Source organism: Puntigrus tetrazona, chromosome 8 (genome assembly GCF_018831695.1).
Source record: "Puntigrus tetrazona isolate hp1 chromosome 8, ASM1883169v1, whole genome shotgun sequence".
Lineage (NCBI taxonomy): Eukaryota > Metazoa > Chordata > Actinopteri > Cypriniformes > Cyprinidae > Puntigrus > Puntigrus tetrazona.
The window spans coordinates 21,521,359-21,539,189 of record NC_056706.1 but is presented as its reverse complement, the minus strand read 5'-3'; the positions used below and the strand labels follow the sequence as shown (position 1 = coordinate 21,539,189).

Genomic DNA, 17,831 nt, shown 5'->3' with positions numbered 1-17,831 from the left:
ACACAGCTCCTGACCAATCAGAATCCAGGAAGGGAAGTAACCGTTTTATAAATGTGATTATATAACTTCCATTTTATGGATTATGGTGGAACCAACAGCAAACAGACGCCGACTCCAGCAATAAGGCATCTAGTGATAGCGGTGCGAACCAAGGGCGGTGAAGGGAAGACGGGTTCTATGCAAAAACCACAAATACAAAATGCAAACTGCCAGTTTGTGTTTATTAAACACTATTTACACATTTCAGAACACATGCTGCAGGTTTCCTGAAAATACAAACTCCCCCTCCCCGATACCAGCTCATGGAAATGGCGCCTGTTTCCCATACAAACGGTCAACATCGGGCTTCTAGATGCTGAGAGAACATTCAAGTTTTGCTTTCAGTCATTTGATTTCAAGGCTTCCATGGCTTCTTTGCTGCACTGGCCCTACATTATTGTAATTGTGCAGCAAAAACAACGTCTTGTGGTGCTGCTGACTCTCCGTTTGGTTTGTGCTTCTTTGCGGTGGTGGCACTAGGACCTAGAGCTCATTCAAATGGGCTCCTATAGGATTTAAAAGCAATTACTTATTTCAATTATATCCTTACATATGGTATATTCTTCCGCTTTAACCCCTGATTAAGTGTCTTATCTGATAGTGAAATAAAGTAGTAGACATGCTTCAGTGGCTGAAACTGCTCGGAAGTGCACGGTTACTTTGGAGGACGTTGTGTGCAGTGTATTGTTCTGCACAGTGCACAGCTTTCGTTTTTTTTGTTTTCCCCGTTTATATAGCAGACTAAAACCTTAGCCTATCTGCACACAGCATGTCAAGGTAGTCAAATGCGTGCAACCTAAGCGATCGTTTTTCTTTTCGTAACAAATATTTTTTAGCATACCGTTCCACGTTGTCCATCCGTATCATAACGGGACAGATTGCCGCACTTATTCAAGGAGACTGGATTCAACAATCTACATCATTTTAGCGATGAAAGGCAATGTATGATAACACATTCGCATAACACAGAGATAATACCATGGAAACCACATGTTTACAATGGGCTAGAGTAGAGGAATAACCATCGAACAAACAATATGACACAGATTTGACACGATATGCACCTGTTTGTTGTGTAACACATATAATACATAAAGGATTCATTACATTTCAGATACAAACAGTGGACACCAGCAACGTTTCTGCTTGTGTACTTTACATTAAGGCATGGGGTATCTTCTCTGCAGCAACAGATTGGGAACACCATGTTCTGAGTAACTCTCTTCTATCCGACGTACAACCACGCGATTAGTTTGACTTATTTTGCTCACAGAGAGTTTCTACAATCTGTATTAGGTGAATCTTGGCTCATTAAAAACTCATGAGAAAGAAAAATGACAAATAGGATCTCTTTAATAATGCATTTGTTTCTCCAAGACAGCAATAAGACTGAACGCCGACCGTTGCGAAAACGAAAACGAACACGGCTGGACATCTTCTCATCAGTTTTTTTTCATCAGATTTGGAGACATTTAGCATCACATCACTTGCTCGCCAATGGATGCTCTGCAGTAAATGGGTGCCGTCAGAATGAGAAACAATAATCCAGGAAAAAAGAAAAACAAATCCGTCATCGAGAGTTTAAACCACTGTTATAAGCAGTCTATCCATAGTATTAATTTCTCCAGTAAAAAAGTAATCTCGTCTGGATCAGGAGAGAAATATGCACAGATCGAGTTCAATGTGGGTGGATTCTGATATGAGAGGATAACAGGAGATGGACGTTTTGACTGTAGGAAACATTGTTATGGATTATGGGTGCACATTTTTGCCAGAAACGATGGTTTAGTGTTAAAATGCATTATTGATGGGTTTGTTTCTTAAAAACACACAGCCTTTGACTTCACAAAACATTAAAGTGCACCTATTATGGAATTTTGAAAATGTCTCTAAAAAGAAATCAAAACAAAAGACATCAATGCATGCCAACCTGTTATTGGGGACTCCCAAAACCAAAATATGAACCTTTCATAACCCATAATAGACAGACTGGATTGGTGATTACTGTGATATTTTTATCAGCCGTTTGGACTCTCATTCTGACGGCACCCATTCGCTTCAAAGGATCCATTGCGAGCATGTGATATAATTGTAAATCTCGCCAAATCAGTTCTGATGAAGAAACAATCACTTCTAAATCGTGGATGGCTTGAAGGGTAGTAAATCATCAGCACATTTTAGCACATATTTAGCGTGTTATCTACCGTCTCATTTGTATCCATTTTAATTACTGCTAGGAGAAACGTCTGAGACGGAACAGGAATTCTTTCAATTCTGAAAGAGCAACATCTTAGTTATAAATTCCGGGAAAATCCAAATGCGTTGAAGGTACAGTCAAAATGCAGCACATGATACCTGTCATATTTTGATACATTCATATCATCACTCCTATTTTGCTTTACATAGTAGTGCTACGCAATTGTAAATGTTCTATGACGGGAGCTAAAAACTAAAAAGTAGAACACTTTCAGTATGTGTGATATGATAACAGGCTGATGCAACCGTCTGTGAAATATACACCAACCAAGCATTCATTGTGTTTTACAGGATTGTTGTTAGAACGCGATCAATCCCTAAGATCATCCATTTCCAAATTACCTTCAAATTTCTTGTAGCACTTTACTCTTTAGGATGAAACCTCATCGCACTTCATCTTTACGTTAATGACAAGAATCAGCAAATGTTCCTGAGTGCTATTACAAATGCTTAGTAAGATACGCAAAAATCATCACTCGTCCCTCTGAAAGATTAACAGTCCATGGTGTATTTTCTAACGGAAGGAACTCGGTCTGTATTGTTCTAGATCTACGTTTTAAAGCTCTAAATGAAACGATATTCCTCAACGTTCCCTTGCTGCCAGCAACAACAGCCTTGCACATGCAGGTCAGCTCTTAATCTGATTTATTAAAGCAGAAAAAAAACATTCTCTGATATTAATTAGTTTACAACTGGCGGAAAATGCATAGCGGACTGCTTTTTACTCTCCATAGGGCGATTTATATTATGCCTTTTATAAGTCTAAAGGTCAATCTGGTACTATTAAAAACTACTGTATTTCCTTATAATAAGCCATTCTATATTTAAGGTGCTGTTCGCTTCTATAACTATCGCATGTGCTAGATCAGAAACATTCAAATCGCAAAGGGTTTATAAGAACCATGCTTGTGAGGTTTCCTCTCCTGTACGGCGAGGTAATGCACCTTAAATAGTTACGTAAAACTGTTAAACTTCCTCGCATCGGTAAATTTTCTATCGCATTTCTTTATAGTATTAGAATAGTCGTGTAAATACCTTTTCCTAAGTTACTACTAGTTATTTTAATACTTTAAAGATCCTAAAGTGCCCCTCGGGAATGGGATGCTGAAACATGGCAGGCGTAGGAAACACTCTACAACTACTTAAATGTAGCATGCTGCGATGCATCATGGGATTGTCACAGGCCTGCCCGTGAGACTCATCCGAAAGCTATCTGGGAACATTTAAAATTGTGTTTCGTGTGTGGTAGGTCGGTGAAGCAGAAGTGAGCTTACTTTGGTAAAGACAGCAGCTAGTGCCCACACTTTGAACGTCAGCAGTGTTGAGGCACTCTTTATATTCCCTGTAGAGAAGCCCGGCGTGACTGTTCACCCGGGATCCTGTTTTGAAGTGACGTCTGGTTAGAATATTACAGGTTGTTGGTTGTTGGTGTTCGTTATCGAGACAAAAATGCAGCTTTCCGGAGGCGATCTTGATGTAAACCTGAACTTCTTCTTGTGATAGCACAAATACGTGACGTCACGTCGGTAAATGCTGATTTCGTGTAAACCCATTATCGTTTGAATGATTTCCATGCTCGTCGGCTGAGGTTACAATTACTGAGAGGAAGAAATAGAGGAGACCGCTTCCGTTTAACGTACAGTCAAAAATCACAGAGTCTCAGGATTTTTCTGTTGTGCACGAGTAACATTCAACCTGAACACCGATGAAGAGCGGGGCTGGAACGTAAAATGAGCTAATCATGTGTAAAGTGGTGAAGTGAGTTCAATGCAAGTTCAACTGTATTGACGGGCATAATGTTGATTAGCACGGAATTTCCAAAAGTCTTTTATGCTCACCAAAGCTGCTCGAAACTACGCTTAAAAATGTAAAAAAATTACAATTTTAAATAATTGTATTCAGTGTATTAAATATATTTTAACGTGTAATTTATTCCTTTGATTAAAGCTGGATTTTTAGCATCATTACTTCAGATTTCAATGTCTTTCAGATATCCTGATCCTTCAGAAATCATTTTAATATGCTTATTTGTTGAAACATTTCTTAAGCAACAAATAACAATCAATGTTAATAACTTTTGTGATACTTAATATTTTTTGGAAACATTTTCTAACTTAAGTTCAGATATCTTTTGTTACACACATTTATCTAATGCCACTTTTGACCGATTTAATGCATCCTTGCTGATTAAAAATATGACATTCTTTTAGATCTATCTATCTATATATATACAGTATATCAGTATATATATATATATATATATATATATATATATATATATATATATATATATATTTATTTATTTATTTTTGTTTTTTTTTTTGATAATACATTTTACTCAGATGTGTGTTTTAAATCAGAAGAAAACTTTAAGTCTTGTAATTTGTACAGTGTGCATTTTTAATGTCTATTTCCTGGCTCTGTGTATTTCCGTTGTAAATGCCTTAAAGTATCAGTGATTATCATTTTCTGTGTTAATCAACGTTATGCCAAAAGAGCTTAACTCGCACTGCACCCACAACATGGCTATGGATTGATGCGGTTCTGTAGAGTTCTGTAAATGTCAAATTAATAATACCTTTAGATGTTGAACGATGGACACCATTTGAATCTTGAGAACATCGGTTTGATTGTAGATTATGTTTGCTGGTTGCTCTAAAACGTTCCTGTGTTCTTGTTCTTTAGAGCTGAAAAGCACTTGTTAGCATTTCAAGTTATGAATATGTGCAGTCCTGCCATGTATGTTTCTATACAGATGAAGAAGGTTATGTTTGGGGAACCGATGCTGAGCGAAGATTGTCTTTAAACAGCAAACTGAGCAGCGCTCTGATACCACAGGATATGATGTCCCAGGAGGACGTCAAAGCTGATTTGATGAAAAATCCAACCAGTAGAAAGACTCAGCAATGTGCTTTTAGCCAAAGCCTTGTGTTGCTTTGACTTGCGTTCTCCATCCTGTCTCATTTTTGCTTGTTCTTCAGCAGCTAAAAGCAGGGCTTGGGCATTTTGCTCAACAGAAAATGTGAGGAGGTCTTCTTATAGAGTTGAAAAAGGCTATCATTCCTTGTTGTGTGTTTTATATCCCACACTTAGGGCTGTTAGGTGGGTCGTGCACCCTGAGAGCCGATCAGATGACTGCAGAAGAACCAGGAGAAGACGGAGAAGTGGAGGACGGTGAAGACGGTAGATTCCAGAAGAGCCACTTGCGTTTACACTGGCGCTTTTGGTACAGGTAATCTTCCTTCTCACGCTCCTTGCGCGCCCGCTGATAGTGATCTTCTTCCTTCAGATACCACACTGGAGGCCAGCGATGTTTCTCGAAGTGCTCCAGGTTTTCTGCAAGATAGAATGAGACCATGACACCAGCTTAACGCAGAACTCATTTCAGTTCTGAGATAACTCAGTACTGAACAGATCAAACAGTATGCTTTGTTTGATCAAAAAATATAATAAAGGATTACATTTTCTACCTGATTTTATTTTCATTTAAAGATTAAAACCTTTGATGGTAAAGCTGAATGTTTTGTTCTCTTTCAATCCTTTTTGAACACAAATATTATTTTTAAATAAAATCTTACTGACCCAGAACTTTTGAATTGTTTTTAGTATTAATAAAATAGAAATAGTTTTCAATATTAAGAACATATTGAGAGACTATATCTTGAGTTACCTAAAAAATACATTATTTACACGTTATATGTTGCTCCGAGTCCATTTAAGTATTTTTAATATTAAAAAGCATATATACAGTATAATATTTACATTTAATTATTTTGTAGACAGTATTCAATAATGACAATATAAGCAATCAAACCAACTGTGTTCTGTGATTAAATAATTAATAAAATAAAACTAGATATCTAGATAACTAGATACTAGTTACGCACGTAAACGATGTTATGTCGTGGTAACAGACGGGGGTCTTGCAGAGAGCCCTGATTAGCAAAACGCCAATGAAATTTGGCAAGTGGTTAACTAATCCTGAGCCCCTCACGTGGGTATAAATAGGTGACAGATGTAACCACTCATCAGATTTGATGAGGAGCTGAAAACCCAGCTCTCACCGATGGTCTTAGGTTGTGGCAAGGGGACATAACGTCTATCGTGATGACATACTGGGGTTCAAATGGAAAACGCCACAACCTGAACCCGTTACCACCTAATAGCACTGCAATAGTTGGCAAGCGATGCGTGTCGTAACCCTCCCATTGCCTCAGAGCAATTCGCAGACCTGGTGCCCGGAGGGACCAACAGTGAGTACATGGCTACTTGAGAAGCAATCCCGCTGTTCCTGAGTAGGAAAGAAAAACTTCTACCAGGACTTCCAACCTTACAAGAGGGTGTCTCTTCGATTTGTTGTACAGATGGCAGAACAATAGGGAAGCGGCCTTCCTAAAAAGGACGCTACGGAGACCACATCCTGACCAAGGGGAGGTGACATGTGGAATACTGGTATGTACTGACCTAGGGATGGGGCAGTGAGCATATGACTTATCTTTTTGGCAGGTCCTATACCAGGAAGAAGAGGAAAGACTGCCAGCAGAGACAGACAGAAGACTCTGTTAAGGGAAGACACAAGTTTACCGAGAGAAAACCTTAGCGTGAAAGATACACATAAAGGATTGCAGAGGATAATCTGCTATGTGGAGCACTTAGCCGAGTACAGGGGCTGACTGCAACTGAACAAGCTACGTCGATACTGGGCCTGGCGTCAGACTGCTCTGCCAAGGGGGCACAGCTCACCTTGGGCCTGGTAAGCCAAGATGATGGCATCCACTATCCAGTGGGCCAACCTCTGCTTGGAGACTGCTCCGCATAGTGCAAGGGTATTGGTGGAAGACAGCGCTCGTAAACATCAGTCGCGGACAGATAAAGACCGCAGCCAAGAGGGCACAGACGAAACAGCTTGAAAGCTTGAAAAAGACGTGAAACAGCCACGCACAGAAATTGCTCTTTTAGGTGAGACACCCAGGGAAATTGCTGGAATGCAGGGATGCTGCCACTGATCGTGTCTTCAACGCCACCTAGAAGAGCTTATGTTTCAGCTTCTCCTCTTCATAGTAGCACTTCAAAGCTTGTAGTCATAAGACGTCTGGCTCCAAAAGCAAAATTTATACCAGCGTGACAGGGAGGGGCTCAGGATTAGTTAACCACTTGACAAATTTCATTGGCGTTTTCTCTTAATCAGGGTTCCAAGCAAGACCCCAGTTGTCTACACAACTCGTAGTGACTGACAGACAGGGAAGGAGCAACTTTTAGAAGGTCAAGTAATTATTATTTATTTTTTGATAATTAAAAAGAAAACAAGAAAAAGAATAGAGAGTGCTAAGTACATAGAATAGGTTAATAATACAATAAACATGATGATTTGTTAGAAGTTTCAGGCACTAATGCAACTTATTTAGATTAAGATTTTGCTTCCTTACAAAAGTTGGGTAATGAAAACATGAATGAAACAATAATGAAACAACTGAGCATGACTGTGGTCTCAGTTTTATAGACTGTAATGTCTCAATATAATTTTGAATAGAAAAAAATGATTTAAAAAAATCTGCAGTTATACTGATCTGAGGGCTGCTGAATTACCTGTAGATTTGGCCTTCATGTCTCGAGGGAATTTGCGACAGACTCTGTTGTAGTTGGTGCAGATGTGATGGAGGCACCAGTCAGTCAACTGATGAGCACAGTGGAACTAATGGGAAAAAACACAGAAGAAAACACTATGGAGAAAATCAGACATTTTGAGAGCTGCCCCCTCCTAGATCTCTAAACAACTAGTCTATTTGGTTCCTAACCATTCCTAAAACAAAAACTTCACTTCAGCCACATACACGCTTGCAACTAAATGTAGTCTTAAATTCATCTTTTAGTTCTTAATCCTGTCCTGTTTACACACATTTCAGTAATTCCCAACCACATTTTACAGCTGAACATTCCTGAAAAATGTAGGTAGTGACAAATGTATTTACAGAAATTCTAAGCAGGTTGTACAACTGAACAGTTGTCTCTCTTCTGTATGTACAGTGCAAGAAAACACGGACAAAAAGTACAAGTTTTGTGTTGCCAGATCCTGCAAGAAAAAAAGCAAACAAGAACAATCCCAAACCCAAGTAAATTTAAATGCTTTATGTGTTAAAGAAAGATACAATTTTTCAGATCTGAAGGATGCCTTCTCCCAACTGCTGCTTTAAAATCTCTCATCGCTGGTCATTTCAGAACCTTAGACAAGGTGCCAATAATTTTGTCCAGTCAATTTTTGAGGTCCCGTCCACACGAAGACGTGTTTAGATGTATATGCATACTTTTTTTTATTGTATAGACATTTTGTCCAGATGGATCCACTGGGAAAGTGAAACTTTTTGAAACCGGGCCCTAGAGTGGATAAATCTGAAAACAGCACCCATGTCTTGACCCTACTCAGACATCGATACATCACGTAACAGCAACAAAAACATGAACAAACACAAATGATTGTCTTTTTATTGACTGACATTAACACAGATGAATGAATGTATTGTTCCATGTTCGTTTTGTACACCGTTTCGCTTGGTTTATTCAAATAGTGTCCTTCTCCATTTTTTGTGTATCTCTGCGGCAGAATTACAGCGCCCTATAATGGTCTGGCATGTGTACTACCTCGTTTTGTGTCGGTTTGGTGGTTTTGTATAGACATAGATAATGTTTGAGACAAGGATAATAAAAAGATTGGATAGGGGAAGTTTTGTTTTCATGTGAGCATAGAGTTCTGTGTGAAGTTTGACTTCTCTGTCCTCACATGAATACCAAAACATTTTCAGATTTTCAAGGGTGCCAATATTTTTGGCCATTAATGTATTTTATATAGATTATATTGCAATTAAGGTGATGTTCAGCTACTACCACTGGATAATGTGAAAGGTTTGTAGTATACTTTACAGACAGTCATGCATGAGGTGCAAAGGGGATAGGATTTCATTTGACACGGGTCCATTTTCATTCAGTCTGTCAATGGTATGCTTACCTGGGCCATGTCCAGATAGAGCAGAACATCTCCATCTATATCAGCTCCCATCACGGCAGCTTCTGTCAGTACCTTCACAGTGTACAGCTCTAGGACAGACATACAACACTCATAAAAACAACAGAATATGTCACCATTATTTTTTGGTTTGCATTTTTTGTTAATAAAAGTTTCGTTTGCTAATATTAGATAATGACCCACTGTGTGGAAAATCAAGTGTTTAGCACTGTTTGGTGTATTAATGTCTGTCTGGTGTATTAACGTTTAAAGACAAACCATTAGCAGTTTCATCAGTCAACAATCATTTTTTCTTTGCAGTGAACCCAAAAAGTCCTTAAAAAATGCAGTCGGAAACCTGGAAGACTAATTTGCCAGTTGTTTCGTCAAGATTTTTTAAATGGTCTTTTATAATGGGGCTTCCCCAATTATGTGTAAACATAACTAGATTACAGACACCGACATCCCAAACTGTCTTGTAGGGTTATTTATTAGTTACTTATAATATATATGTTACACATTCATTATTATGAAAATCTCAAAATCTGAAAAAAATCTCATAGAACCCAACATTTGCTCAATAAAATTAGACCTTGAGTGAACCATGCTGTCTCTGGATGTCCACTTTCGTATTATAAGCAGCTGAAAGATCTGTTAAAATGCATGAACTTAATAAAATATGTATCTTGAATGCAGTTTATGGAAAATGTAAGCTTTACGCATATATATATTACAAATAAGCCATAGAGAAAAGCCAATCCATGCTTGAATTAGCTTCACATCATGCACCGTAAAAATCACTGTAATTTACCGTCTGAAGTTGACTCGCATTGTATTTCAGTACAAAAGGACACAGCGTTATTTTCACTCACTGTCTCGCTCCTAAACACTAGTTAAAGGTCTAAATTTACCCGGGATTTGGCTGCCTGCGGAGATCAGACCGTTATGTGCATTATCGTCTCAGTGAAAACAGCGTGCGCAGGTTTGTTTGTGTACCTGTCAGCGCTACCAGGTGAGGCAGACAGAGACGGTTTGCAAGAACAATGAGTTCCATGGCATCCAGATCCGGGCGAGAGCAGAAGCAGCCGGTGTAGAGATACTCCAGCACAGCACGCATGCAGCTCCGCGTAGTGTTTGGAAACAGCACCTGACAAAACACAGCAGCAAACTCAAAGAGGCTTTTGAGGGGAATCAAAACTCGATTAGCGTGTGTTGTCTTCGTTAGTAAAGTCCAACTTTAAGTTTGCAAAAAAAAGTGTGCAAAATCTGAAAAAGACAGTATTTATTCTCATTAGCTTAAAACTTCTTATTATAAACTTCTACCTCCTCCAATTCTTTCCGATTTTAATGCATGAAAAGCACAGATGTATTAGTAACTGTATTAGTTAATGTTAGACAAACTATAAAATTGTTTACAGTGTGATCATTAAAATATACACCACAAATATCATCTTTAAAACTCAGTGGCACTGCTTTAGACGTAATGTGAGTGCTCTGTACCTCTTTTGTACAGCTCTCCACAAATGGTCCACCAAACATGGCTGCCATCCAATCACAGCTTGAGATAAGCAGTGGTTTATGGGCCATGATGGTGCCGTCGTCCAACCTGAACACCACATCTGCAGGAAAGAAAAGACAAACTGCTGTAGCTTTTCAAATTACCCTTAAAATAATATATCATATATAAACATACTCTCTAGTAATTCAACATACTTAGCGATTCCGACGCTGAGATGAAGTGGTTGTAATATTTTAGTGTTTTTATCTAAAACTGACACAAGAGAAACTGCTACTTGTTATGCGGATATGCTTCAGTCTCAAATTGGGACTATATAGAGCGATATCATTTTGACAGCTTAAAAGGCACTCTGTCACAGAGGCTCAACATTACATTCCACTAAAGTACAATCATAGTGCTAGAGTGAAGGATAAATAAATAGAAATGCTCAGTGTTTATGTTTGGAGAGGGAAAAGCTCGGTCAGCATTGCAAGACAGCTTGATGTCCTCTGAACCCTGAGAGTGCTGAAAAACACGATACATCCGCACCGGTTCTCCCTACCAGAAGAGCGCTGATTATGAAACCGAAATCCAGCTGACAAAATATGGGGGCTTGTTTTTCTCTCTGGGGGTGAATAATTGAGCTGAAGTAGAGGGGAAAATAGCTTGAAGGGACATTCTGCTTGAGATCATCTCACATTTGAGAAAGATTTGCTTTGGTTATAAACAATTCTGCACGACCTTCCGCTAGAACGTGCACTGTACACTCAACGTGTGCAGATAGCAAAACGCAGAAGTTTGCTTCTTAATGTACAGCCGACAGTATTATTCTACACAACACAAACGAGGTGAAAAAGGGCGAAATTACTGCAAAATGAGTCCCATCTGTTGTCTGAATGCTATGCACAGTTATGCGACAAATAAATGAGGTGAGTACTATTTGTGCCGCTTCAGTTGGGATTTAAACCAAATGGGAGGTAAGTGAGCTAACAAGCACGGTAGAGACTTAGTGCCTCATTATTAAAGACTTAGATGCTAGTTCCTCTTTTGAGGTCAGGGGAGTACGGCCGTGTTCACACTGAACATCTTTTCTGACAAGAAAAAGTTGAAAGTTGTTTTTAGAAAAATAAAATGCTGGCGTCTGTTACAAAAATGTAGCCGAGAGCGTATTTTGTTGCTATAGCAACAGCTGCAACAGTAGCCTAGCCCATAATGCCGCAAGAAATGTCAAGAATGTCTTGCGTTGGCTTTTGAAGTTGATGGGGAAGAAAATGTCGATTCATAAACCACATTTGTGGGTGCACAACAATATACGAGGAAGGAATCCTTGTGCTCCGGGACTAGTACGATCAGTTTATCTATCGGCAGCTTCTCCATTTTTTCTTGTTGTTATGGAGATGACAGATCTCACAACTCGCTTAGTCATTGGTCAACTGTCAAAAGGGCGCATGACGTAAGGCGTTTTATTTTTCCCAAAAAGTTTTTTCAACTCTGCTCTGAGCTGTATGGAAGCTATTCAAATAATCAATGTTTAAAATGAATGTTTCCCTTTGTACCACAGCAGTACAACCCTAATATTTTTTTGTGTCCTTGCCATTTTACTGGTCACTGCTACTCTTATTTCTGGACGTTCAACATAGGATTCACAAAATGCTTGCTTTTAAAAGATGCTCAGTACTGACCAGCTGGCTCCAATAAATCTTAATCTGGAAGTACGATTAAAAATTGTTGTTTGTTTTCTTTCATAATATGGAACTATGGCAATGGATGTATCACGATTTATGTAGTATACCAATCATAACAGACTGGGCCTGACCAATCAGAGCAGAGTAGAACTGCTTTGAATGAATCTTATGAGAATCGTTGGAAAAAGTGCTGATATTAAGTGCATATTTTGAGAAACCAAAAGTGTTTTTTGACCTTGCTTGCATGTAAACGCATTATAGGAGACTCCCAAAATAACATTAAAAATGGCACTTTAATTATTTTTAATTATTGTGGCTCAGTTTGTCCCGAATACAGTATTATTAAATTTTATCAGTTAATATGTTTATAATCAGCTGAAAAAAGCACAAATGTTAGGACATGTCAAAAACACTTTCAGACCCCAGCAGGTTAAGTTTTCTAAAGTATTTGATTGTCACTTCAAACTATATGTTTCAACGACTTATTTCCAAATCCTAATTAAACAATTGCTCAAGATCACTCAAAAATTATTTGTGAGATCTCTGTGTGGCATTGCTTAAAATTTTAAATCCCACTCCAAGGAATAAGATGTGTAATTTTGTTATATATATAAATACATTTTTTTAAATATTATTACATTTTTTGATGGCCAACGTTTCATTTTGATATTCTGAATAGTTGTTTTGTTGAAATAATGGCCTCTAACCTTCTCACCAATTTCAGAGCAATTGAGTGTTCTTGAAATATACTCTCGAAGACAAAAATAAAATAAAATAAAAAAAAAAAAAAAAAAAAAAACATAAAAGCCCCAGTCCACCTGTCATTGTGGTATCTAACGAGATTAAATGAAAATTGTTTAATTCCAAAATGGCAAAATAAAGGATATACAGACAGGCAGGCAGGTCGAACAGGCAGGCAGGATAAACACAGGTAAAGACATTAGGTAAGGACCTCGACGCTCGGACAAACAGAACTCAAAACACAGGACTTAAATACACATTTCTATAATTAACACAGAGGGAAGGCAGGGCACAGGGAGCACATGGCATGAAACAAAAACATAAACACAGAGTCCAGAGATGTGACATTACCCCCCCCTCCCGGAAGGTGCGTCCTCGCACCTAAAGGGTAACATACAAAAACCAAAATGACTAAGATTTGGGGATACCGGGTCTTGGGAGGAGGTTCTGGTGGAGGACGGATCCCCAGGAGGGGGCAGGCAGAAGGCAGAAGGGTCCAAGGAGGTGTAGATGGAGGGAGGAGCCAGGAAGGAGACAGGAGGAGTCCGGAGCAGGAGGAGATCCAGAGCCCAGCTATGGTGGTCCACGGTGGAGCCGACGGAGGGAGGAGCCAGGAAGGAGACAGGAGGAGTCCGGAGCAGGAGGAGATCCAGAGCCCAGCTATGGTGGTCCACGGTGGAGCCGACGGAGGGAGGAGCCAGGAGGGAGACAGGAGGAGTCCGGAGCAGGAGGAGATCCAGAGCCCAGCTATGGTGGTCCAAGGTGGAGCCGACGGAGGGAGGAGCCATGGTGGAGGAGCAGCCATCGACTCCATGGGGCCGACCGACGGCGGCGGAGCAGGTGGAGGAGGAGACTGAGGTGGAGACGGAGAGCCGAAGAGCCAGGGTGACGTCGAGGCGCTGGAGGTCCAAGGCGACGCCGCAGGCCTCGGCGACTGACACGGAGACGGGGGACGGGAAGGACGCGCGCGGAGCCAGAGCGACTGAGGACTGAGGTGAAGCCGGAGGGAAGGAGGAGCCTGACAGAGCCGGTGGGATGGAGGACGAGGCGGCCGGAGGAGAGGAATCCCGAGGCGACGGATGGTCGACGACAGACCAAGGCGGAGCCGGAGGGACGATGGAGCCTGGTGGAGCTGGTGGACTGACGGTCACGGTGTAGAGGAGGGAGCTAGGAGCCCAGGGGAGCCGCGGGTCTCACGAGCCGAGGAGGAGTCTGGGTCTCGGAGGCAGGACGGTGAGGCGAGGATCCTCCAACCTCGATGGCGATGGAGACCGGCAGACCCGTGGCGAGCTCCAGATGGTTTGCTGAGGATGAGCGCAGGGGCTGCTGGGATCCATCGACGTGGTGTGGCATGGGTGGGAGGGTGGAAAACTTGAGGCGGCACTGGAGGAGCGCACGGGCGCGGGCACTGAACGGACGGAGCAGGCGCGCGGGCGCGGGCACTGGAACGGGGCGGAGCGCGCGTCGCGCGCGGGCACTGAACGGACGGAGGCGCACGTGGCGCGGGCACTGAACGGGACGGAGCGCACGTGGTGGGCACTGGAACGGGACGGAGCGCGCACGTGGCGGGGGCACAGAGCGGGGCGGCTGGGCGGAACCAGCTAACGGGGCGGCTGGGCGGAACCAGCGAGCTAACGGGGCGGCTGGGCGGAACCAGCGGGCTAACGGGACGGCTGGGCGGAACCAGCGGGCTAACGGGACGGCTGGGCGGAACCAGCGGGCTAACGGGACGGCTGGGCGGAACCAGCGGGCTAACGGGACGGCTGGGCGGAACCAGCGGGCTTACTGGGTAGCTGAACGGGAACAGGAACTCAGGATACAGGGAGGTGCCCAGTCTAAGTCCAAGTCCAAGTCTACATCATCCAGCTCCCTTTGCAGATCCAGCAGCCCCAGGTGGATGATCAGCTCATCCTCAGCCGATGTGTAGTGGCGGAGCTCCACTCCGCGCTCTCCTCGCAGATCGGCTGTCTCCACCGCAGGGAGCTCCGTTGCTGGCTCGCGCACCTGGTCTGACGATACGGCTCGGGTCCTGTTACGCTCCACGGCTCTGTCGCTCTGTGACGATGGGTCCGTGGTCACTTCGACTCCGCCCCCGTGTCAGCGGTGGGCTCAGGCTGGGGCTCGACCATGCGGTGAAGGGCTGAGCTAGGCTCTGGATCTGGAGTGGGGCTGGTGTCGTTGTCCTCAGGCGCAACCATCATTGTTGATTTGCACGACACCAGCACCCACTCGACGTATGCGGCGAGGCTCTCTCGAGGACCGCTCCCGGACAGCTGCGCTTGGCTGGAGGTGTTAAGTTCGCGGAAATAGAGTTCGAGCAGAGAGCAGTCCGGGTAGCGGGAGTCGTTGGCCAGTTCGAGGAATAGTTCTGTATAGTCCTCGAGAGAGCAATCCCCCTGCTCCAGCAGGCGGATGAGGAAGTTTGGGTCTTTAAACTGGGCAAACATGGCAAACAAAAAAAATAAGGGGGAAAATACGCCGCTATTTACTTCTTTACGGTTCCGAGCGTTCTGTCACGGTTGTGTGGTAAGCACGAGAGCACACAACGAGATTAAATGAAAATAAAAGGGTTTAATTCCAAAATGGCAAAATAAAGGATATACAGACAGGCAGGCAGGTCGAACAGGCAGGCAGGATAAACACAGGTAAAGACATTAGGTAAGGACCTCGACGCTCGGACAAACAGAACTCAAAACACAGGACTTAAATACACAGGGTAATTGACAAGACACAGCTGATGACAATAACATAATTAACACAGAGGGAAGGCAGGGCACAGGGAGCACATGGCATGAAACAAAAACATAAACACAGAGTCCAGAGATGTGACACCACCTCATTAACTATCTACTGTTGTTGCTTTTTTGGGTAACTTTACTATCATTCTGGCCCATTTCTAATAACTACAGTACCAAGCAAACATATAGTTCACATGCCTCTTACCAGAGAAGGTCCCTTTGGCCAGACATTCTTTCACTCGGTTGGTGCGTCTCACGTGAAAGGCCTTGGTGATCTCCTGATTCATGAAAGCTTCATCATTCAGGATATTAGCCACCATCATACGCAGGTCAAACACTTCCAGCAGCTCTGCGATGTGGGCCACTTGCATTAGCTCCTTCTCTCGCTCGTCTAGTTTACCTGTATACAGATACCGCAACACCGATCGGAATGGACCAGGCTGCATTGAAGGGTCCATGTGAACTACGGTCATTTTTCTAGGGTTGAAGGTGACCGGGTCATCCACCATTTCTTCTTGGATGCTAATGAAAGCACGACTCAAAGCTGGGAGCAGACGGCCGCGACGATCTCCGTCACCTTTAAGAGTTCCATCACTGGTGCAGGCACGCAAGTTTGCTCTATCTCCATCGTCGCTACTTTCACAAACGTCAAAACTAGCTGCGCGCATTAGCAAATCACGACCAGAAAGTGGTGGCCCTCGCGGTCGTTCTCGCTCCCGTTCGGTCTCCTCAGGTCCCCGAGGTTCGGTCAAGAAGAGGTCATAGAACTTAGAAGAGGATGTGGCAAGATAAATGCGGTGGGCGAAGATCCTCTGGCGTTCCTGGAGGACTAAGATGACGTCGGCACAGAGAGGGTCCTCCAAAAGCCGACTAGGGTGCTCTTCGATGTTACTGGGAGGGGCGGGAACCGTGATAATGGGTGGAGGGGGTTTGGGGGGAAGGAAGGGAGCTTGGAGGAGTGGCCTTTGAACATTTCTTAAATGTGACTTCCAGAATTGGAGATGTCGACGGGAAATGAGGGCTGCACGGATAGCATTGTCAAAAACGTCCTTAACCCCGAACTGAGCAACTATGCTGGTCTCATAATAAGGGACACCTAGTTCTTTAGCGACTTCACGGCCTTTTTCTGGCGCCAATATCTCATTGGATTTAATGGGTCTGAAACAAAAAAAAAAACAGCATGATACTAAGGAACTCGTTTTTTTCTTCATCAGTCATCATTTACTCAGACTCATGTCATTTCCAATCTGTATGATTTCTTTTCTTTTGTAGAAATCCAAAAGACTTACCAAACAAGAAAAGTGAATTTGCATGAGTTAGGGGTGTCTAATCCTGCTCCCTGAGCACCGATGTCCTGCACAGCTTTAACTAGCTTTAATAACCCTTCCTGAAAATATCTTATTGCTGCATCTAAAAGCTGAAAATGCTGTCTGCGCATCTTGAGGTAGGAAGGCGAGAAGACAGTCTGAATCCTATGATAATGTTACATCCTGTCTACTGAGTTAACTTAATTTCATTGATTTCTGAAGGCAGCATAGATGTATCCTTTTCTGCCTATGATATTCCACAGTTCTGTGTGCTCATTCTGCCGTAATAATCAAGAAAGTTTGCTGTCGTACCATGGAGACTATTCTGCTGCCTCAAAAGCCTGCCTGAAATCAGTTTTGGGAGATAGCTTCATGCACAAATGATAAATGCAAAGTCATTGCTTAGGAAAAAGGCAGAGAGGCAACAAGTCAACTGTCTAAGCTTTCAGCAGCAGCCAGTGAGTCTGAAGACTGGGTTGGGGTGTGTTTAATAAGGGTTGAACTTATACTCTGCAGCACAGTGGCCCTCCATGAAAGAGCAGGATTGGACACCCCTTGCATACAATAGGT

At 42.4% G+C, this 17,831-nt stretch overlaps 1 protein-coding gene across 5 annotated transcripts in view; it reads right to left on the bottom strand.

Annotated features, from left to right (window-relative positions):
• Window positions 1-203: 203 nt before the first annotated feature.
• Window positions 204-17,831, bottom strand: part of LOC122350761 (rho-related BTB domain-containing protein 2-like) — a 25,677-nt gene continuing 8,049 nt past the window's right edge. For 4 of the 5 annotated variants that reach the window (XM_043247456.1, XM_043247455.1, XM_043247457.1 and 1 more), the window contains 6 exons: window positions 16,160-17,112; window positions 10,793-10,911; window positions 10,289-10,439; window positions 9,296-9,384; window positions 7,882-7,987; window positions 204-5,631 (listed from right to left, as the gene is read on the bottom strand). In XM_043247456.1, coding sequence (XP_043103391.1) covers window positions 5,423-5,631; window positions 7,882-7,987; window positions 9,296-9,384; window positions 10,289-10,439; window positions 10,793-10,911; window positions 16,160-17,112 — 1,627 coding nt within the window. In that variant the 3' untranslated portion in view covers window positions 204-5,422. Of the gene's footprint in view, window positions 5,632-7,881; window positions 7,988-9,295; window positions 9,404-10,288; window positions 10,440-10,792; window positions 10,912-16,159; window positions 17,113-17,831 lie in introns of those variants that run through there. The other variant, XM_043247458.1, reaches the window with a different exon arrangement.